The sequence below is a fragment of the Cyanistes caeruleus genome, chromosome 2 (assembly GCF_971803275.1).
Source record: "Cyanistes caeruleus chromosome 2, bCyaCae1.hap1.1, whole genome shotgun sequence".
NCBI classification, from domain to species: domain Eukaryota; kingdom Metazoa; phylum Chordata; class Aves; order Passeriformes; family Paridae; genus Cyanistes; species Cyanistes caeruleus.
Genome location: NC_141702.1, coordinates 110,983,462 through 111,006,096, shown reverse-complemented (window position 1 = coordinate 111,006,096; position 22,635 = coordinate 110,983,462). Strand labels below are relative to the sequence as shown.

At 45.8% G+C, this 22,635-nt stretch overlaps 1 protein-coding gene and 2 long non-coding RNA genes across 9 annotated transcripts; 2 read left to right on the top strand and 1 right to left on the bottom strand.

The window, feature by feature from the left end:
* Positions 1-75: 75 nt before the first annotated feature.
* Positions 76-20,468, bottom strand: B3GNT2 (UDP-GlcNAc:betaGal beta-1,3-N-acetylglucosaminyltransferase 2). 7 transcript variants are annotated; one of them, XR_015283813.1, is made up of 4 exons: positions 20,371-20,459; positions 17,207-17,322; positions 15,448-16,073; positions 76-2,520 (listed from the first exon to the last, which is right to left on the bottom strand). XR_015283813.1 is itself a non-coding variant. In XM_086879097.1 (4 exons), the coding sequence occupies exon 4, from the start codon at positions 2,509-2,511 to the stop codon at positions 1,318-1,320; it is 1,194 nt and encodes a 397-aa protein (XP_086735223.1). In that variant the 5' UTR covers positions 2,512-2,520; positions 16,034-16,073; positions 17,207-17,322; positions 20,371-20,468; the 3' UTR covers positions 76-1,317. The 7 variants fall into 7 exon arrangements, 6 of the variants coding, with proteins under 6 accessions (XP_086735223.1, XP_086735224.1, XP_023779022.1 ...); XM_086879097.1 differs by having other exon boundaries at positions 16,034-16,073; positions 20,371-20,468; XM_086879098.1 differs by lacking the exon at positions 15,448-16,073 and having other exon boundaries at positions 20,371-20,468.
* LOC147655124 (uncharacterized) lies at positions 13,114-14,246 on the top strand. Its single transcript, XR_015283815.1, has 2 exons — positions 13,114-13,397; positions 13,752-14,246. It is a non-coding gene; the product is annotated as an uncharacterized LOC147655124 (long non-coding RNA).
* On the top strand, positions 15,308-21,082 carry LOC111926549 (uncharacterized). The gene is made up of 2 exons (XR_015283814.1): positions 15,308-15,439; positions 16,041-21,082. It is a non-coding gene; the product is annotated as an uncharacterized LOC111926549 (long non-coding RNA).
* Positions 21,083-22,635: the final 1,553 nt, after the last annotated feature.

Here is a 22,635-nt window from a genome sequence, read left to right as displayed (position 1 = left end):
GAACCTTTTGTTTCTGAACTTCTGAAATGTAAATGCAACCAGCTCTGCAAGTCAACCATGAAGCATCACCAGAAATATTTAAATCACATTTTATTTTTCAAATTCAAAAATAACAATTAGCTTTATTTACCACGTTACACATCTCAGATTTAAAATATCATGCTCTATTTAAATATCCGAGTGACAACACTATACAAATAAAATGTTCCACAAAATATATTTAAGAAAATGTTTTGGTCTTCAATCTGAACAATAAATAGACAGGCACTTCTACATATACAAAGAAAGCGACCACTATTTAGAGTAATTCTTATAAGCAAGGTGTGGAAATAGAGAAGATCTGAGTTTTGAGGACACATGTAACTCTACATGAGGCTTCATGCAAGCTTCAAAGTTTGGTTTGGAATTTGAAGCTCTTGGGATCTGCACAATTCTGGATTTGCAGCCGCTTTACAGGAGACCCAAACCACGCCCTCAAGAAGCAATGTGCAATTTCAATCATTTCCATCAAATCAAGCTACCTGATCACATTTAGTGCCCAAACAGAAAACAAGGATTCACCAGAGTAGCTTTCCACAGAAATAACATGAGCAACAAGTCAGCTCCAGTAAGCAGGCTTGAGGCTGGGGCAGCCCTACCTGCCTAACCCCAAAAATACCTCATCTTTTTCCTTACACATTGAGCTCTTAGGGGGCATTTCCAGCAGAGCTATGCCTTTTAAAAAACAAAACAAAACAAAAAAACCAACCAAAAAAACTTCATCTAATAAAAGGTTAAATCCTTCAGACATGGGTACACTTTGCACAAAAGATCGTAAGTAAAGGGGAAAAAAAAACATTCCAGGGTGCAGAAGAACTGAAAGACATAAATAAAAGAAAAAAAAATCAAAATTTCAAGTCTCATAAACCTATCTTGTCTAAAAGTAAAATGACATTCCCCCAATTTGTGTATTTTCAATTTGCAGTGGTGTCCACACACAAACACTACTCAAGGGAAAATTATCTTCCACCATCACAATTGATGCAAGATGCATTGTGGTAGGCAATCCCTGTTTCCAGTACAGCTAACCAGTCACTGACAGCTAGTTATAGCCTCAAAGTCTTTTTTAAAATTAAGACCAATATTGAAACATAACGACCACCACGTCAGTGGAAAAGTCAGGACCGAGTCTTCAAGCCATCCCTTCAAATTTTAGTATTAACTCTCATTCTCAGAAGTACAGGAAAAAGGTTACAGCGAAAATTCAGCTATTAGACAGAGCTTCAGTGATCCAAACTTGCAAAGTTCTTTGGACTTAAGACACTTATGCACATTACTTTAACAATTTAAGTGTGGATCTTGCAAGCGTGTCCAAATCTTAATCATTTCTTGAGGTTTTCTGCTGTGCACTAACATTAAGTTTGTGTAGGAACAGATGTTATTTCTGTATTTCTCTTCGATATCAAATGTTTTGAAGCCTTTGTGTTTTTCTGGAGCCAGCCCAAGCTTCTGAAGGCACATTCCAGTATAAACATCATCAATAGGGTAGAGGAGTACCTGGTCAGATGCATTATTCAGTCTTAGTGCCAGATCACCAGAGTACAGGAACCCGCCGCCTCCTGCGTACGGGGGATACGAACCTTCATAAACGCTTTCTGGGATGTAGTACTTCAATTTTTTCTCTCTGTGAGGTCCAGCATCTTTGATCACGTCACCTATAAATAAGTCTTTGGCTTTTTCCTTTGATAAACTCTTCAAGTAATCCAGGATCTGATTGGTATTCACAAAAACATCATCATCACCCTTAAAAATAAACTGGACGTTTGCGCAGCTGCTGCTGACCCACTTCAGAAACAGCACCTCTTTCAGAGTCAGATTGAAGAAAGTGTCTCTGTAGTTCCAGAGGAGAATGTCTCGGTGGGTGTCACTCTCAAATTTAATCATGTGTGAAAGGTCAGGAAAATTATCCTCTGGTGGGGTCTGCCCAAGCAAGAAGACCCTTCTGACTATCACATCCCCTGATTCTATTTCCTTGCCCCAGGATTCCCTAATTGCTTGTCTTCTATCAAAATGGGGTATAAGTGACTTAATAGCCAGCAGCAGGAAAGGTTTCTGTTCACACTTGTTTGGCTGATCTATTAGCAATGAGTAATTTCTACACCTCAAATAGAGGAGGAAGTCTTTGAATCTGTCTGGCAAGTTTGCAAAGTCACTAACCTCTGAGTGCACCAAGGGGTCAGGGTCACAAGAACTGAGAGCACTGAGATTAGAAACTAAGTTCTCCTCCACAGTCATATTGGACAGCAAGGACAGAATTGGGTTGTACAGCAGCTCAAGCTTCTGTTGCTGTTTGTTCCAATAAGCTTTCTGAGGAGTGTATTTCCTCCAGAATTTGCTACGTGGTATAACAACACGGCCTTTCGCATTCTTGTCTTGGCTGCCGCTCTTTGAGACTTCCACAATCACATAAATAAAAATGTTTACCATCATCAGAATTCCCAGCAGCTTTAATCTTCTGCGTCCAACACTCATTTCTCATATCTAGAAATAAATAGAAAAAAAGTATTTTTAGCTTTCTTCAAAGCAAGTTCTTGATCTCACTAAAAATGCAAACTACTTTCAAATGCAAGTTAGTAGCCTAAAAACCAAGGTTACCTACACCCCTGAAGAAGAAACAGTTAATCTGTCTCTAACACACACACACACACACACATATGGTTTGGAGTTTCATCAGCAAGCTGGTACAAATGTGAAGTTTCCATTTGCAGCTTAGGAAAGTTACACAGCTTTTCATGGTGAGTCTAAATTAGCCAGCAGTTTTTGCTTCTCATTTAGATCCCCTTTAAACACTTGACTGTATAATAATTAGAATCTGAGCCCTCAGCTTGGCAAAGGCAGCTTTTTTTTCTGCTAGTAAGGTGAACTGAAGGGTATAGAATAAATTGCTATATGATAAGGTCAGTTATTTTTAAATTAGGTTTCAAGCTTTTATACTTGCACTCTCACACCTTCCAACTACATAAAGGGCAGAGCCAAATTTTAAAGCACAGTTTCTGACAATTCCACTTGGATATTCCTTGGAAGAAAGGCTGAAAGAACTTGCCAGCTGCATTGCTGATATTCAGACACAAGGGAACATGAACTTGGATTTTTTTCTCCCCCCTTCAACTGGAAAAAGAAATTCAAACAGTAAATTAAAGCAGAAGTGTAATTATTACTAGGAAGGAAAAAAACCATGAAAATAGATAAAAAAGGAGAGTTCTCCCATATATGCAAGACTTGGAACAGTGTGTGTATATCTCTGTCATATCAAAAGTTCTGTGATCCATCTTCAGTTTTTACAGGGGGAGAAAATGGATCAATCTCTCTTTTTTCCACAGTTGTCAGAATGCAGGTATGCAAGGAATACAGTACAAGGAGCAACACAAAAACAGTGTGTTCCTCTAGAGCAGTGCTTACCAAACTGTTTACTAGCTCTGGGGTGCATCAATGTACAAGCTCCACAAATAATTCAGAATGAATAAAGAGGTTACAAGGACTATGCTGAAGTCACATACAGAACTCGCTGCCAAAGACACTTTCATGTGCCAGGAGTATAAATGATTATTGGAAGATCAGAAAAAGCTAATGTAATAAAGGATTTGTGCTGCCTGTTGAAAGCCCAGCTGTGAGCACTGCCTCAGGCCCTGAGGTCACAGAGCAGCAGACAGGGAGGCAGACTGAGAACACCTTGCATTTGCTGCTGTTTTCTTTTCTTCAGCCATCCCCAGACAGTTGAGCTACACTGACCCTTGGTCTCCTATGGTTTCATCAGTCTTACTTTGTTTTACTCCTCAATAAGTTAAACACTAAACTACTAAAAATTTAGGAAGAAAGCAGCAAGTAAATAATCAATAATATTTTTTTTTCTCTTATTTAACTCATAACCATTATTAAATCCAAAAAGGGGTGTGGGGGGGTGTTCTTCTGGAATTGAAATCCAAAGCCACCCCTAGAAAAAACAACCTCTCAGAAAAATGCCTGTGCTTCCTCATGTCCCATCTGTGTATTTAACTCTGTATATGCTCAGGCCAGATCTATTTTATTTCATATTCTACTCCTGGTCAGCTGTGAAGTTTCTCTTCTAATTTTGAAGCAGTTTTCTTCTATACCTCAAAGACAAAACCACACTTGTGGTCAGTGCCATCATTTAAGATAAAACAGCTGAACTGCTAAGAAAGTGCTGGGGTTGGTCACACAGATTTCAAAGAAACTTTACCTTCCTCTCTCAACTGCAGCTAAAAACAGATAAATACACAGGTTTTCTACATTTCCCTTTCACTAGACACAAAAATACTGGACAAGGAGCCGTCCCGTTTTGTGCTGTTCCACACAGCTCAGCACGAACATCTGCCCTGTCCTCTACAGCAGCAGATGATGTGACCTATGAGCCCGGGACTCCAGAGACAACAGGGTGACCACTCCCTCCTAGGAACAGCCAACAAACACGGGATTGTCACAAAGCCAAAGGTTGATTTTTCAAGATATGCAGCACCACACAGCTCATCTGTCACATCTCACCAAGCTGAGAGCATTCAGCACCTCTGAAGACATCTGGATACTTGACCTGAGACTCCTCTGGCACAACGAGACACCATTTGCAAAGACTTATTTCAAACACTCAACAAAATCCTTCAGTCTACCGTGACTGCAATATCCTGTAGCAAATGAGACTGGGATCCTGAGCAGGAAGATCCCCATTCACTGTTAGACTTGGCAGAGCTTTTCAGCAAAGAAGGTACAAGTCTGGCAAGATGACAGCAGCCCCATCTCACAAAGCACAGTAAATCAGTAAATGCTATCATCACCACCACAAGCAAACACTCCCAGCCTCTACCCTGTGGATCCTGCCTGTGACTCCACAAGCAGCTGAACCAATCTCATCATTTGTGCAGGCCCAAGGTAAAACAAAACTTTTCCACCTCCAAGTCTGACAGAAGCCATGGCCTTTCACTGTAAATACTTCTCTGAGGGCAGGAGTTAGGCTGTATTTTCTAAGTGGGATGAGTACCGCATCTACATTATCTGACTGCCAAATCTGAGCATTTTGAGTCCATTTACTTACTGGGGCTGACAAAAGATAAAATAATCCCTATTACCTGCAGGTATCATGCCTACCACCCTACTGGTCCAGGACTAAACTATCAGGAATCTGGCAAAGCCAAGCTGTAATTCAGGTATCTAACAGACATAACCACCCTTGTCTCTTTGCAGAGGCTGTAACTGGTGCTAGGGCAGACCTGGATGCTCCCATGTAACTTCAATTTAGGGCCTGATGTCCCTTACAGCAGCTGTACATGCAGCACCACTTCTGACAGTGCCAGCAGCAGCACGTGCAGTAGTGACACTGCTGCTTCTGAAATTAACTGTTTTAGCTACTTAACACATCACAAGCCATATGCAGTCCTTCCAACCTCCTGTGAGATGCATTAGTTGTCTAAGCAGCTCAGCTCTGTTCAGCGAGTCAAGAGATTTCTGGACTGAGCAACAGTTTTGGAACGAGATGATGTTGAGAGCCCCGGGCTGCTGCAGGGCTGTGCTATTTCCAGCTGTAAAGAACTTGAATGCTGTTTATTTTCTAACTGTACACCATCAAATCTCTTTTCCCTCCTCAGAATTTTACACAAATCCCCTTTCATGTGACAGTAATTAAGAAAACCTTAAGAACAGGGGAATATTGAACAGATATCTGCGTTGCCCTTCTGCAGAAACCTGTCTCATGCAGTGGTTACCACTGGAAACAGACAATGTTTTCTGTCTTCTCCAACCAAGACAGCCTGAAACAATGTTCCAGCTGCAGGAAAGTAACTACAATAGCAACAAGCTACTCGAAGCACCAAAAACTGCACTGAAATTCAGAGCAGCTGATGTTTATTTTAATATTACTTTTAATTATTTACATATACCTGCTTTGAGGCATCTTTCATCGTATTATTTAGCTTTGGGAGAAATTCTAATCTTCCAGTATTTTAATACCAAAGGACACCAGTGAAACTCAGGCATGGAATTTCAAGATCTGAGTAAATATAGCAAGACTAGGGAAGGATGTGAATATATTTTCCTAAAACACAGCCCAAGGCATAAAGAACTATAAAGAGTTTGAATAACTGCCAAAGTAACTTCACATTCTGTCTCCCATTAGTTGTCTTCAGCACATTTTTGCTCAAAAGTCCCTCAGAAGCAACACCAAAAAACCCCAAACCCTACCCCCATCCAAGAAAACTAATGGTAGTGAGGCATTTGTCTAGTAATGCTCCCATTTTTTTGTAATAAGGTTTTAGAGGGCCAGACTTGAATTTGAGCAATGTTTAGCTATGTAATTGAACCTCATCTCACTTTGTCCAAGCATTTTTTTGAATCCTCTCTATATTTTCAACTTCTGTGAACTATCCTGGTTCCTCAATCTTTCCCCACACAGAGAACAGAATGACTCACTATTCTATTACCACACAAGAGAGGACAACACCCACAGAGTCTGCATGGAGTTATCTTTGCATCAAGCTATCTTTACAAAGTCATTCAACAGTAAAGTTACTTTCAACTTCTTTAAAACCACTCTGTGTGAAATTCCTGCTTAACAGAACTCTCAGAGGAGGAAGAGATACCATCGGCTCACCACTGTCTCAAACTGGTATTTCCAACCCCAAACCAAACTGCTGAAATCCCCAAACCTTCAGCCAGACAATAATCTATTTTTTCAGCCATTTTTAAATGAGTCAGGTACCAGTAAATCATCAGATCATCCCAACACTCTCTGTATTTTAAATTATTTGCAGGTGTCTCTCGAGAAAACGTTTAAATATGGTGCACCTATTGAATTCACATCATGTTGGACCTAACTTTTTTTTTTTTTTAACCTGTTAGAATTAAATCCTTGGATTGGCTGAAAGAATGTTCAGTTTCATATTTGAATTCTCGAGTTTCTTACAGAAGATCAAGGCACATACAAAAAGAGACCATTATGAAAAATATTCTGTCAACTCAATCCTGAGTTTAATGGATATTCCAATTTTTCTACTGGAATAGACTGCTTGAGTTTGGTCCTGGTTTTCCACAGGGATGAACAAGCAATGTAGCTGCTGCACATGTACACCACACCTACAGAAGTCTATTTAAGCAATGACAGTGTCTCAAAAAATTATTGCATCATGCTAGCATTACCATTCCACACTGGCATGCCTGCAGCCACACTAGATATCCTATGAAGGTGTTCCTAACTGCTCATGAAAAATAAACCAATCCCAAAACAACAAAAAACTTGGGAAGAAAAAAGTTTTGTTTCTTTGTTTAACAGTAAAAAATGGTTTGGACTGTTGGTTTTGGGTATTTTTTCAGTAATTGAGATTTCACACTGACAACCAAGAGTAACATCTCAACCCACTATAAAAATGAAGATTAAAGTTTAATATGCCAGTAGTTGAAGGCCTGTGGTAGCAGATGTGACCTGTGTTTCCCAACTGGCTAACACAAAAAATCCTCATGTCATTCTAAGGTCAGTTCAAGCTTGAGAACAATAATGTTGTAAATTTGTTAGAAATAACCCAGAGCTGCCAGCTTCTGATTTAAAAGAGCTTCAGTTTTCACTTGATAGGCTTCAGCTGGAACAAACAGTAAATTATAAGGAATCAACAGAAGGGATTTAACCCAGTGTCAGCAGAGAAATATTTCTTGGAACAAAATTAATTGTCATTCATCACATCAATTAGAAGTTGGGGAGCGTAATTCCATGGCAGTTTAAAACAATTTCAGTCATAGCTGACTCATTCCTGTAATTTATTCCTTCCCCTGCATAAACTGCACAGTCCCATCTACCTTTGCACTGATTTGATTGTGGTGAATCAGTTCAGGGAGCTGGAGGACGACAAAGAACCTACAACAGAGCAGCAATTAGCTTTCAGCCAGCTCCCATCACTCGATGCTGTGCTGCACAAACACCGGGAATGGTGCAGGAGAAGGGGGAAGGCTGGCACAGCCCAGGCCACAGCAGAGCCCATCTGTCAGCAGCCTCAGCTCTCATGTCCCAGCACACTGCTGCTGCTGGTTCCCACCTTCATCCAGAGCTCCCTCGGGCAGGGCCAGGCACAACCAGCACTGCTCCACCAGAGACAGAGTCTGGGCCACCCATTCCACCACAAAGCACACCCCGGGGCCCGAATTTCTCCAGCACTTTCTGCACCCAGGGCAGCGGGGCAGCAACTGACCTGGCATCAGCCACCCACGGCTGCTGTTTGCTATGGGGCTCGTTTCAGCTGCCCTTTATCTGCCCACAGTTACCAGAAAGCCAAGGAAGTGGATAAGGAACCACCTTCCTCCCAGACACCTCCTCGTGCTTGGATCAGTGCTAGTTCTGGTGAGAGAGAATGGACAGAACACATTGCAAAGCTGACTGATGCTTTCAGCGGGCATTTAAAGAGAGAAAGTCTGCAGGACAGACACTCTTTTGCTTCTTACTTTTGTGCTGTACCTGAAATAAAACTCATGATTTAGAAAACCTGCGCAAAATTCAGATAACCATAATTTCCACAAACAAGACAACTCATTTGCTCCTGGTATCTCTTCCAGTTTTATCTTAAAACCAGTAATTAATCCTGCCTTAGCCGTATTCCAACCACCTTTATGTCTGCACAGAGAGCAATCATTATTAGTCAACGAACAAAACCATCCTTCAAGCAGTGTACCTCAGGTCATCAAAATTTTACCTCTGCTTTGTCTTCTCGCCCACGTTAGACACAAACCACACTACTAAAAACTATGTCTCGACAACAAGAACAATGTAACTTGGTACAGCTGACAAAGTCAACACCTACCCCTGGTTACCACTGTCCTTTAAGGTTAAAAATAAACAAGTGGTTTTCAATTTGATTTCCCCAAGCTGCTGCCTTTATGTGATGGGATAAACAACTGGGAGGGTAAAATTCCCAGCCATCTCAAGCCATATTTCCCTGCCAGCGCTACGTGGTTACTCAGAAGTCAATTCAAACCAAACTCATACCGTGAATATTCATGTCAGAATTCTGGGATCTGCCTCTGAACTTGACAGTACTGAGCTAAACACGTCGAAGAATGCAAACCCTACATTAAAAATGCAAATACATGAAAAATACTTTTGTCTTCAACTGTTTGGTTTCAAGTGTAATTAACATTTACAGAAGAAGTTCTTCACCTTTCTGAATAATTCATTTAAAGTTCAGAAAAATCAGTGGAGTTGTAAGCAGAGAAGTCCATTGTCTTCCTCCAAAGCTATAAAACCCAAGATACAGATCTCGTTGCAGCCCATCAAGTTTATGGAAAAGGGAACAATTTCTCCAGCAGCTTTAGGCGGCTAAAGATGCATATAAGTACCAGGAGGATTGTGTAAAGGATCTTTAAGCTGCTAGGCATCTAATTCCCGTTTTTTGTTAACAGCAGATAATCATCTAACCCGATTAGAAACTTCTAAATCCGAGTAGCACCTTCTGTACCTGTTACCTGCACATCAAAGTGAGCATCCACAAAGCTTGAGAGTGGTTGGAGTGATCAGCCTGAGGCTGTTCTGCATGGGTTTTAATTGTTTTTATTCAAAAGCAGGTCAACAATAAGTTTGCAACACCAATTTCCATCCCAAAGACAGCTTCCCATAAGCAGTTTCTAACTTTCAAATAGCAGATTAAACCCCATAATTGCTCAAATAAAATAAACCAGCACCACATTTAGGGGACAGTCAGGAATTCAGCAGCAGCTCTCCTTTAACTCACTTATAAGAATTCCAGCCTTTCCCAACCCATGAATTCCCATATTTGCATGGCTCACCGTGTTACATTATGTATAGCCCCGAAGACAAGCAAACAGATGAAGTTATTTCTCAACCCGCTTAGTTCCTCAATTCAGTTCACGACCCAGCTGCACAAACAGCTACACCAGCACAAGGCTGGGGGCACAGACACGAATTGGGGCCCGGGATACAGCAGGATGCTCCCGGCAGGAATCTCGGAGCTCATCCCACAGCACTCCTCGGTGGGGCACACAAACCTTTACCACCACCGTCAATTCTCCTGGAAATCCCATATTAATAAGCAGGTCGTCTGCCGGTTCATAAACCACTGAGCCTCTGGGAATTACACTTGTACAGGTAATTTTAGTGGAATTAGTCATTCCCACCCACAAGTGAAGATTTCTTGCTCGTTTGATCCAGATAGCTGGTTTACAATTGAAGGGATTTGGTCAGTTCACTTTCAAGACTAACTCTTCTGAGAGTGCTTAAGATGAAGCAGCTGCTAAATTTCAGAACTTATTTACAAAGACGAACAAAACTGTCTCCAAATTAAATGCCTTTCAACCCTTACTGTTGTATTTCTCCCAAACAAGAAAGCTTTCTTAACCAGCTGCTGATGGAAACTGTTTCATTAATTATCCCTTGAAAACTCTCAGCACCACACCCATCACACACAGGGATTCTTTTCCTTACTTAAATGCTAATTGCCTCTCACGAGACACCAATTCAATCATCTGCACAGTTCATCAGAAGACAGTTTAATGATCCAGTCTTTTCACTGGGTTTTTACACGATCTGGAGATTGAGGGAAGTTTACATTTAGGCATCTTTGAAATCCCAAAAGGCTCAAGGAAATCATCGAGAAAGACACGTGCAAAGAGCAGGATCGAGTCCCAGGTCCTGACAGTGCTTCCCATGTAAAAGAAAAATGTTACTGGACAGGTCTGACATTCCCCAATTTTTTAGTCGGTGACTTCTTCACTCTGTACTAAAACGACAGGAAGAGCTGTATTTCATTCTACCATCATCATTTTCTTTCTTTTTTGCTGTTTTTTAAGCACATGAAGGGTGCTTGCTTACATAAAGGGATAAAATCGTGAACTGATAAAAGCATCTAAATTTATCCCTGTGAGGTCAGAACATGGCAGAACAGGGATAACACACTAGGAATTTTTGTAAACTGCACTCACAGGCACAAATTCTTCTCCTAACCACACGAAGCACTGTCCAGTGCAGGGCCAGGAGTTTGACTCCAGTGATCCCTGTGGGGATCCCTGTTCCAACTACGATTCCATAATAAGCACTCATATGAACACAGACTATGACACACCATAAACATCAAGCACTCATCCTGTGATTGCACATGCGCCCAACCTTCTTCCTAAAGCAACTGTTAACATGGTGGTTAAAAATGATTTAGGGACTATTATTGCATATACCTGAAAAATAAATTGAAGTTTGAATTTAAAAAGTAAATGGATGGCTACTTACTTCAAAATCACTAATGCATTATAATGCACTAAAATAACAGAAAATGTAATAAGGATATATACTAAGAAAAAATCCCAAACCAGCAACCTCTGAGAGGGACAAAGATGGTTTCAAGCTTTTGGAAGGCAATCAATCCTAATGGCCTTCAAGAAACATTAACATTAAAAAGAAGTTTTAAAATCTCATTATTTTGATGAAATACATGGTTTTTTTTCTATATTCTGTGCTTTTTACAAAAATCTTGCTGCCATAATCAGTTCACTCTTGCCAATATCTTCCCTCCACCCCACCTTTGGCCTATTCTTGGCAAGTTTGAGAATTATACACTTCAAGCTCTACCTACAAGAAACCCCCCAGCCTCTACTATGCAGACTGCAAATTCTTCAAAAAGAAGCAATTGGTTTTTTTACCGCAGGAAACGAAACCAAATCCAGTAAAAGACAAAGACCTGGAATGTCAGCCTTCGGTGAGCTTCCGACAGAGCTGCTTTACTCACTTGGCAGCACAAGGCTGACAGCACACACAGGAAAAGTTCGCCAAGTAACCAACTCAGAGAAGTTTCACAACCGGCCTGAAGTAAAGATTTTGCATAATCATCTGACACATTTGTCAAAAAGTCAGTGATCTGTCGAGAAAGAACAAGACACCAAAGAGTTTGGCTGAGGATTTTAATTGGTGCTGCTCAATCTTTTTCATGTCCTCTGGTTAATTTGGAGCAATACGACCACACAGATCGGTGACAAGTCAGCCCAGCTTCCTGATTGCTGTGACAATATTGGCTGTGGTAGGAGACACATAATCTTACATTTCAAACATGATCAGCACCGACACACTCTTTTGTCACTACCATTTTTTCCCCCTTCAGGTGGATTTACACAGCCAACAGGAAAAATCGCTGTCAGAGCTGGATCCACTTCGAAAATAGCTGCACCAGGTGGCAGCAAAATGACAATTCCTCAGGGTCTCAGCACTGACAAGTCACCATGGAGCAGCACTCCTCCGAAAGACTTGTTTCTCCAAGGAACCCTTGCCAGGGTAGGCAAGAAGACGAAGACTCAAATTCTGCTCTTTTTCCCCCTCCCTCTATAATACACCGTGACTTATTCATATAGACATTTGCCCGGATTTGCCAGCACAGAATATGACACCGCTTTATCCATTCTCATTTCTCATCAAACACTGTTTTTTCTCTGAGCAAACACCACTTCTCCACTGATCTCCTCAGCAGTGTCTTCATTACCCAGAAGTATTTAAAAATTTCAGGAGCAGCTTCCAGGCAGTAATAATAAATCTTTTGACACTGTGTCCATTAGGAACAACCTCTGGGGAGATTAGTGAGTTTTACCTATTATGAAACAGGGCATCAGACAGCCAGCTAGCACTCCCAGCCATCTCAAGCATGACCTTCAAAAACAAGTCCCTTCAGCAGTGCTACCTCTTGATCCATTTTCCCCATCGTGGGGAAAAGAAACGAGCACAAATCCAAGCAAAACCACTTTACAGGTGACAGAATGACTTTAAATACATTCTATTTTTTATGCTCTAGGAGTAGATTCCCTACAGCCATACGGCTCAGTACTGCACAACATCTCCTGTAGAAAGTCACACGTTCAAAGCAAGTAGCAAAACCAGAGTTTCTTTTAAGCCAAAATATTTTGACTCTGACAGTATTACATTTTTAGGTACAAGATAAACATTCTGTATTTTAATCCACCTTCACGGCAGTGTTGTTTTGTTAAAGATACCTATCTTCTCGAGTTGTTTATAGCCCCGGGAAGAACAAAAAAAAAAGAACAAAAAAAACCCAAAAAAAACAAACCATTACAAATTAAATCTGCCGAATGAGAAAAGCCGATTCTCCGTTTCGTTTCTTCCACGCATTTCGTAACAATTCAGCTCTCATTCAGCTCCTCCGGTGCTTTATCAGGCATTACGGCTGGGTCACGGAGCGCCAGGGCAGGCTCTGCATTCGAAGCGAGCCCCGAGCGGGCCCCGCTCAGCCCGGTGTCATCTGCCGCCCCCGCCCTCGGTGACAGCACCGGAGCCTGGCGCCAGAACCGAGCTGCAAGAAGAGCACGAAACCGCTTTCAACAGCTTGGGAAGAGAACTGGATTCAGGGCTGGCTCTCTTTAAGACGGTGAGTAATAATTTGCCAGAAATTTCCTCAAAGGACAACGCTATAATCATGTTTTCTCAGTAACTCGCAGATATGTCTAGCATGTAATTTTGTGCTCGGCCAGACTAAACTTCTTCTGTGCACAAACCAAGTCTTTCTATCCAAAATGTATTAAAAATAAAGAAAAAAAAAAGGGGGGGGAGGGAAGGGAAAAACCCACAAGGGGAAAAAAACAACAACCGAACCACACAAGCTCTTATTTCGCATAGTTAAAACTAACCACGAGTATTTAATAATCAACCCCAATAGCAGCGAGCATTTTGGGAAGTCGGATTAAAGGGTTACTCAAGTAACTTTCACTACAAATTTTTGCAGGATGACTAATGAGTCGCGAGCTGCAGTTCAGCCACAATCCCTGCGACTAACCTGAAGTCCCCTCCTGACGCGGCACAGGATGTGTCAGGAAGTTTGGGAGGGCTGAAAAGCATCATCTCTTCAAGGAGCACATATATTCCAGCAAAAACAACATTTTCTCCCTTTTCAGCTCCACCGCAGCCCACACTTGAGTGCCACCGCCTCAGCACTACACAGTCTACAATCGCGAGGCGGATGTTAATAATTAAGCCGGTGAGTGGGAGCGGGCTAATGAGGTGAGCCCATGAGCAGTGCGAGTGTCCCCGCTCCGCCACCCTCTGTCCCTCCCCTCCAGCCAAGGAGCGGACTGCAGCAGCTCCCGGCACTGCCGCAGCCCCACGGCTTTCTCTGGAAAAACCTCGCGGCTTCGGCACCACCAACGCCACCTCCCCACGGCTAAACGTATAAAATAAAAATTAAAAAAATAAAAAAATAAAAATGAAAAGCGAGGACAAACACACGGCGGGTTGAGCTGGCCCGAGTTTCATCCCTGCCCAGCGGACTGTGCTTCTCCCCTCCGCTCTGGCTGCAACATGTGCCAGCACTGCCGGGGCAGGGACACCGCACCCTGGTGCTGGGACCCTGCCCTGCCGCCGCCTGCCACCTCCCAACCCGGGAAAAGGGGGAAAAAAAAATTCTAGCCCTAAAAAAAACCCAAATTTATGTCTCCAGCCGCTCGCCCCCCGCACCGCCAGCTCGCAGCGGTCACTACGCAAATAAGCGAGAGGCGACGGGGAAGGAAAACCTCGCGACCTGGAAAAACCACGCGAGGTAAAAAATAAGTTTAAAAAGGGGGCTTTTCCCCCCCCCCCCCCCACCCCTCCTCAGCCGCTCCGGCAGCGCCGGCGGGGGCGGCGGCCGAGCCCCCCGCCCGTACCTTGCCAGGCTGCCGCGGGGCTCCGCCGGGGTTCTTGCTGCCGCCGCCTCCGCATCCACCATGCTTTGTCCGGCCGCGGGCTGCCCTCGCCGCGGGCTCCCACCCGCCCGGCCCCGGCCTGCCGCCCCACCACGGCCCTCACGGCCGCCGGGGCTCCGCGCCGCCGCCCCGCTCCGCCCGCCCCCGCAGCGGGCGGCGGCTCCGCACCTGAGGGCGATGCCGGGGCGGCGCCGAGGCGGCCGCGGAAAGCTGGTCCCCCGTCCCCGCGGGACGGCGCACCCCGCCGCTGTGTCCTCAGGGCCGGCGGCGCCCGAGGTGCGCGCCCGCGGCGGGCGGAGCGGGGCCGGCCGGCGCCTCTCACTTGTTGCCCTGTGGCGGAGCCCCGCCGCGAGCGCGCGCCTTCCCGCCGCGAGCGCGCTCCCGCGAACGGGCGCCAGGCGCCGCCGCGCGCTGCAGGGGCCGGGGGCGAGGCGGGCGGGGCCGAGGGGCAGAGCGGGGCGCGCCGGGCCCGGCCCCGCCTCCCGCCCCGCCCCCGCCCCCGCCCGGCCGCCGGCGCCGCGGGTTGGCGGAGCGCGCGGCGCGCGCCCCGAGGGGCCGGGCGGGGCGGCGGCCGGGGGGGTCCCCGCGCGCGCCGGGGCCATCCCCGCCGGGCCCTGAGGGGAGCGCGCGGGCGGGCGGAGGGGGCGGCTCGGCGAGGCCCCGTCCCCGGCGGGACGCGGTGTTCCCCCGCCGCCCCCCCGGCTCCGCGGGGCCCAGGCTGTAGAGCTGGAAGGTATTTACCTCAGAAAAGGTGTTTGTATTACTGCAGGAGCCAGGGGAAGGCGGCAGACTCCGCCGCGTTGCCGCTGATCGCCTTCCAGCCGGGCCAGGTGCCGCTCCCTACCTGTGGAAACGGCCCCAGAGCAGGCACCCTCCTCCTGGGGGTGGCCCCGGGTGACACCTGGCTCCTGTGCCAGCCCTGGTGTGCTGGCAGCGGGCGCTGTGTCCGTCTGTGCTCACCGCGGGACGCCGGCCATTCCCTTAGGACGATTTTCCCTCTTTTTTTTTTTTTTCTCCACGGCACCAAGAGAAAGAGGAAAACCTCTCAGCCCTGCCGAAAAATGCAGTGGCACGCCACTTTTTAATGTTTCTTCTTTGAAAGAAACATTCTTCTTTGCACCTGACTCAGCTTTTCGTGGAAGTCTTCAAAGGTTTTGTTGCTGAGTCCAGGAGGGAGAAGCAGAGGGGTCGTTTAGGCTGTCAAGGCTTCCCTTAGTTAAGAAGTTTGTGAGAAATACCGATTTCGGAAATTCGCCCTTCAGTGCTGATACTAAATCATGCATGAATCATTCATTAGTAACCTCTTTTGTTGTTGTTGTTTGCTTACTTGGTAGGTTGATGAGCCTACAAATCCTAGCCAGACGTCCCTGTGGAAATAAACCAAAGGAAACTCTAAGGAACCCAGGATGCTTACTGGAATAAAACATAGAAAAGTGTGCTGCTGCAGGAAAGAGGGCACATCTTGTCGTGGACCGGTCAACAGCAACCAGCAGATTTACAGTTCCCACAGACTGAACCTCTCAGCCTTTTTGTCCTACACGGGATGAAACTGAACACATGCCATTTGTTTCTATTTTTACCACCTGCATTCTCAATCCAGTATAAGGAGAGGCCCAACCAAAGGAATTATATCAATGTCACTTGGCACGATCACTTAAAAATTGTTTTCATTGCAAAGGGAGTGGTAAGAATGTCCCTGTGATCCATGGAAATACAGGTTATTCACGTCCATTGTACAGCACTCGTTTTCACCAGTATTCAATAGCTGGTGTGCGCAGCCCTAAACACAGCAAGTTTGGGAAACAGCATCGGTTCCCACTGCACATCCCCAGCTCCCCATACTCTGTGTTAAATATTGGATGCCAACAGGAAACCTGCAAGTCTCTTGGAGCTGCTCTAAAATCTTTCCTCAGGAGTCTGGAAGAAACGTCCTCATTCACAGTGCATTGGTAGAGACGTTGCATATTTCATCCCTTTTCAAATATTTATATATGTACTTCACGTTTGAGTAAAGCTGTCCTTTTCATCAGAGCAGGAAGATTACAGTAAAGGGAGGAATTACCCTAAATCGGCAAACATCATTGTCCATTAAGTAACAGGAGGGTTTGAAAGGAGAATTGAGTGTCTGGCAGCCAGGAGCTTGGCTCCACCGCACAGGAGACCTCATAATGATATGTTTTGTTATCAACTGAAAAAAGCTGGTCATGGGGCTGTCTTTGGAAACCTTCATGGATGGAGGTGTTTTAATCCCAATGTATTCCTTGATCCACTCTGCAGCCGGGCCTCAAAAGTGGACTGAAAGAAGGAAAATACCCAGAACCAGCACTGCCATTGCCCACAGCACATTTCAAACTACTCCTGACTGTGATGCCCCTGCTGTGCCCTAAAAGCCCCAGGGGAGGTGAGGCCGGGGCTCTCCCAAGCAGGATATTCAGCCTTCCCTGGATCCAAATCCATACATCACACCAGGCAAAGCCCTAAGCCCCGGGATGTTTCTTACCTGGTGCTGTCAATTATCAGGTCCTGGATGGGGCAGGACAGCAGGGACCACATCTCAGCACAGATGTAGAACCTCTCCTGGACGGCTGCTTGTGCCGGGGTGAAACCAAGGGAGGCCTGGAAAAGGTTAAAGTTGTTGTGGTTAAAGTTGTTGTGCAGTTTGCTTCCATGGAAGAAGAAGCAGGGTTTTCATGTTTCAGGTCTGTAAAGCCAAGTTTTGTGACAGACACAGCAGTAAATCATTGCACTTTTTTGTTCCCTCTCCTGAGAAAGTGAGCAAATAATTTTGACTGCAGCAGCTTTAATTTGATCTGAATCTGGAATAACATTTTTGCCTGCGTATTCAAAAGCACCACCTTCACTCAGCATCATGATGCAAACAATGAGATGCAGTGTACAGCCCTTGTCAGGGAGCTGCAGAGCACCAAACATTTCCTGGGAGCTGGGTTCTGGGAAGCTGTGTGCTCAGGGCATCGGTGTCACATCACTTGGTGACACAAATTCTCATTGCCCGAGTTTTTCCATAGGTAGGGTAGCATGCACAACAGCCAGAAAATAGAATCTTTTTAAAAAGATTCAACTCTCATTTTGTATCAAAATCATTGTGGGGTTTTAAACCTTTTTTTCTTTTTTTCTTTTTTTCTTTTTTAATTTTTTTTTCCCCAGGCTGTTTATTCACAGTATTTGAGTTCACTGTAATAAAAGCTGACCTGGGGACTGCTGCGTTCACATCAGCGGGAACGAGCTATGTACACTGGCCTTTTCTCTAGCATTTGCCTGTTAATTAATAATTGGTACGTTGCCAGGAGCAAAGGAGAAGTAGGAACGAGATTCAGGTTATAAAATCTGCAAGGTTATCTCGCTGTCCCTGCAGCAAAGCAGAGCCAAGGCGCTGACAGAAGGGCTGTGGCTGTGGGCCATCGCCCCAGGGCCATGTGCTGCATTCCCGGGGGAGCCACATCCCAGCACTCCCGGAGCCTTCGCGGTGGCTGCCGGCACGTCCTCCCCCAGCCACGGGAAAGCAGAGGGCACAGGAATTTCCCTGCCTGTTGTCGGGATTCCCGGGTATCTGCCTGCAGCCACCCCTGGGAACGGGGCTGGCTTGTCCCCCAGGGCAGCTCAGCACGGGGGAGCAGCACCCAGCTCCGCAGAAACACGGAGTAGCTCCTTTCCCTGAGTCTGGCGTGGCTGGCAGTCGCTGACATTGTGGAAGTGCTTGTCCCAGAGCTCTCACACTGTGTCCAGAACATGCATCTCTCGGCCCTTGCTCCAAAATGATCACCCACCCCCCTGTGCTGAAAGCGCTGCAGGCACACAGGCACTGAAACACCTCCTCCACACCTGTGGGCACTCACTTGGCTCTCCTGAATCAAAACCCTTCCATAAGGCCAGGACAGCTGGAATTAATTTTCTGTACTGGACCAAAGCTTATCCAGGATTCCAATCTGCCTGATTTTTGTGGACAGGTCGGTATGGCTAGAGGACACCTGGAAAGCACGGGAGTAACCCGAGCATGCTTCTGTGACCAGAGGATAAGAACAGGAGATAAGAGGTTAGAATTTAAATAATGACAACAGACTAAAGATTTCTCCTGTGGTGTGCAAGCACTTCAGCAGCAATAAGGAAAAAAAAAAAAGTAAAGCTGACATGCAATTCAAGCTGGATCATCTCAGTTCCTCCAGGAATGAACCTGTTTTTTCCCACCCAAATGTTTGAGCCTGGAATTCAGGCAAGTGAAGAGCCTCTCCCAGGGTAGGCAGAGTCTGTCAGCAAGGCTTGCCAGCAACACAAGCACAACATTTCAGTGGTCTCCTCACACAGTTATTTCCCCACCTTCTGCCCCTGCCACACGCAGGCCAACCAGCACAGCAAGTGCTACAGAGCTCTTCTTCTCCGCTTCCCTTTGCTTTTGTACCTTGGTGAGATGGGGGAGCTGTGGCTGGCAGGTTCAGCTTTGGCAAAACCACTTAAGTTGAAGAGATTGGCACACGTGCTTCAGAGCACCACTTTTTTTCTCTGGAGCATTGCAGCTTTGCTCTTGCAGGCAATGCAGGACAGGACAGAGATTGTGGAAAGAAAGTTGCCCCTGTTTCGTTGTGTGCTGCCATTTGAAAGCTGTGGGCAGAGCTGCACTGTGCTGATATTGATTTACATTTGCCAAGAATAATTACTTCCTGCACTGCTTGGATTAAAATCAGTTTCCCTGCTCTGGGAGGATGTACCTGCCTTTTTCAGACACAGGCTGCAGTAACTAACACTCTTTGCCTCCACGTGGGGCTCCTTTTCCTTGCAGACACAAGGCAGGCACAGCAGTGCAGAGTGCAGGACACGAGAGGATGGAAAAGAATCCACTTGAAATTCAATTTCTATAGCAGCAGAAACCAGACAACAATTATTTTTGAAAAAAACAAAAAGGCACCTGCTCTATACAAACCATCTTTTTCTTGTGTCCCAGAAACATGAGTTCCTTGCACCTCTCCTTACCTCTGTTCAGAGGCATCCCACAGCATTCTGCAGCAAGACTTGAAGAGCTGCAAAACTGAAGAAGCTGCAGCCAAGACTCTTCAAAGGTGAAGAGTCAAAGTCAAAGTTTACACCTAGGAAAAATTGTACTGGACCCACTTCAGCTAAACCCCTTCTGCCTGGCTTTTACTTTTTAGCAGATGCAGTTTTAAGCGCCAGCAAACTCCCAGATGAGGGAAAGCTGCCAGTCCTCCATGTCATTTAAATTTTTGCAAACCATCTTGATTTCAGATACCTCCTGGATGAGGCTCCCTTGGACTGTCACAGTGCCAGCTTGGGTAACTCCAATTAAAACCAGTCCTCTGTCTGGGAGGGTGCTGGCATCCAGGCTGGCTGATTCAGGGTGGCCAAGGAAACTGTGCCCACACTGAGTGCAGGAGGTTTTCCAAGACACTCCCAACCTTGGGCAAAGTTCTCCGCTTTGGGCACGGCTGCTGCCACAGTGAAATCCTGCTCAGCTCATGGGAGCTGCACACCAGTGGCAGAGGCACAGAGTGTTTTGCCACCAGGCCTGGGGCTGGTGCTCCTGGCAGTGGGCTCCTTCTTTGGGCGCAGGGGCAGAAGGGTCACCAAAACCAGGCTCAAGAGAGTGGCCCTGGCTTGGGCTCATTTTTATGGCAGCAGTGTTGGGGTGGGACGTACCTGGGCTGTTTCAGAGCACCCTCCAAGGCACTCCTGAGGCTCTGTCCAGGAGGGGATTTGTGTCAGCTCTCTGGACTCTCTGTCAGGACAGCAGTTACAAGCAGTTACAAGCCCTGGGTGCAGGGACCTGCCCAGCACGTTGGTGCCCAGCTTGCAGAGCACCCTGGGGCCTCACTCCCAGCTCCCTGCCCCGCACCATCCAGCTGCCCATGGCTTCCCCCAGGAGCTCCTGACTCACCTGGTTTCCCCCAGGACCTGCCGTTCTCCTGTAACCATTTCAGGTGGATTTGTGCTCATAAAAGCCACCCCAGAGGCCACGGGCTATTTGCCATGCCTCAGTGCTGATTTACACTCATTCCTGTCCAGCCCACCCGGTGTGCGGGATGTGGCCTCCAGCGCATCAGAATTACAACAGATCAAAGAAGGAGACCACAGAGCTTTTCTCCCGTTATTGTAGGATCTGCAGATAAACTTCAGAAATAAAAAACAGGACAAAGGGAAATGAAATAATCCACATATTAAGTTTTAATATCCAGCCTCATAGCTACAGGTTACTGAAGAATGGCATGGAGGGAAGGTATCTCCTGCATTAGGGACTGGGCTCAGCAACATAATCCGAGTAGAGGAAGGGTTTTCCTTATGCCACTTGAGGGAGAAATCCCCCTGACGTGGATGTGCTTACTATAAATAAATAAAACATCAATAACCAGCAGAGATGAGATCTAGCCTTGCAAATTAGCAAACCACTGCCCCATGTGTGGAATCACTGCAGGTTTTGTGCCTGATCCTGTACACATTTAACCTCCCCCATGTAAATAGTCCTCTGGAGTTAATGGAGCTGTACTAATTTGCAATGGCCAGAGATGAAGCTGTTGGGGTTAAGCATTTCAGCTGCTCTGATTGCAGCACGCTGCAGTTACAGGCCTGTTGGATGACTCAAAGGTGTTCCCTTCCTCTGGAATAAAAACATCCATGGCCTTACACCATGCCTCCAGCAGCCCAGGTACAGCACTGGTCCTTCACAGGTTGTGTCTTCAGACAGAGAAATCCTGTCCTGCCCCACAGGGAAGGGTGCAGACACTTTGGCCAGTGTTGCAATGTAAATTTCTTTCTTGCGTTCTCCCTGGGTATGTACCAATGTTTTCCAGACACTATTTCACCACTGCTACACTGTTTGCAAGCATCTTAATTTAAATCCCATTATAGATGCACCAGGGAAAAATGATCTGTCCACAGCTGAAATAATAAACTGGAGTGAAAACATCCTTGGGCTGTGAAGAGGCTAGAACAAGCACTAACTGAAATGTATAAACTTACATAACATTATTTACAGGAAGAAGCCCAATTGTCAAAGGCCCTAAGAGAGCTGGAACCTGGGAATGTTTGTTCTCCTTGCAAAGAATAATTAATTATGCAAGTTTATAAATTCCAGTTGCTTTTGCTTGCTCATCTCCTGATGTGCCTAAGGACTGTCTGGAAGGGATTTATGGTTCCCAGCCACCAGTTCCAGAGGCATTTTTTAACCCTGTACTTCTGCATGCCATTGCCTCGCAGAACCTTGGAGCAGAGGATCAACTTTACACACCATGTTCCTCAGCCACAGAAAACTGCAGATAGGTTCTGAGGTCGTGCAGGAGTGAGCTTATTTGAGGGGGATGCCTGGAGGAGGTCACCACATGTTTTTCAGAGGGTGGTGGGGTGGCTGCTGTGTCCTGTGAGTGCAGAGAGAGCCCTGAGCCACACGCAGACACCTCTCTCTCCCTCTCTCTCTGCCCAAGCCACCCATCCACTCCTGATGCAGCTTTGCTTGTTTGTTCTTTTTGCTGCCAAGAGCAGAGATGCCATGAAGGCTCTAATGCCCTCTGTGGTTTGATGTGCCAGGCAGGAAAAGTGCCATTAATTACTAAAATGCACTGTATAGTTTCCTGGCAGTGCTGAGTTCAGCCAGGGCTCCCAACTGGACAGAAAACTCAGGAAATTATTGTTGCCTCCCAGGCTCCTCTCAGAAACACTATGGATTTGGGGTTTGTGCTGTGATTGCTGTTTTTCTCCCATCCACTCCTGTAAAATGTCACTCCTCAAGGGTCTGAGGCACTTGCTGGCATCCAGAAATGCCATTTATGCAATTACCTGTTTTTATGTATTCTCCAATACCATCCCATTACAAGAGCTAATGGCTGAGTGCTGGAGTTCCAGTGCTGCTGGCCACTAAGGGAATTAAAATGCAAGTGCCAAGTCACCTGTGTGCAGAGAAAATAACAAGCA

What these genes read in the sequence shown, in the direction of transcription:
- B3GNT2 (XM_086879097.1), bottom strand. Translation starts at nt 2,511, where the DNA reads ATGAGTGTTGGACGCAGAAGATTAAAGCTGCTGGGAATTCTGATGATG.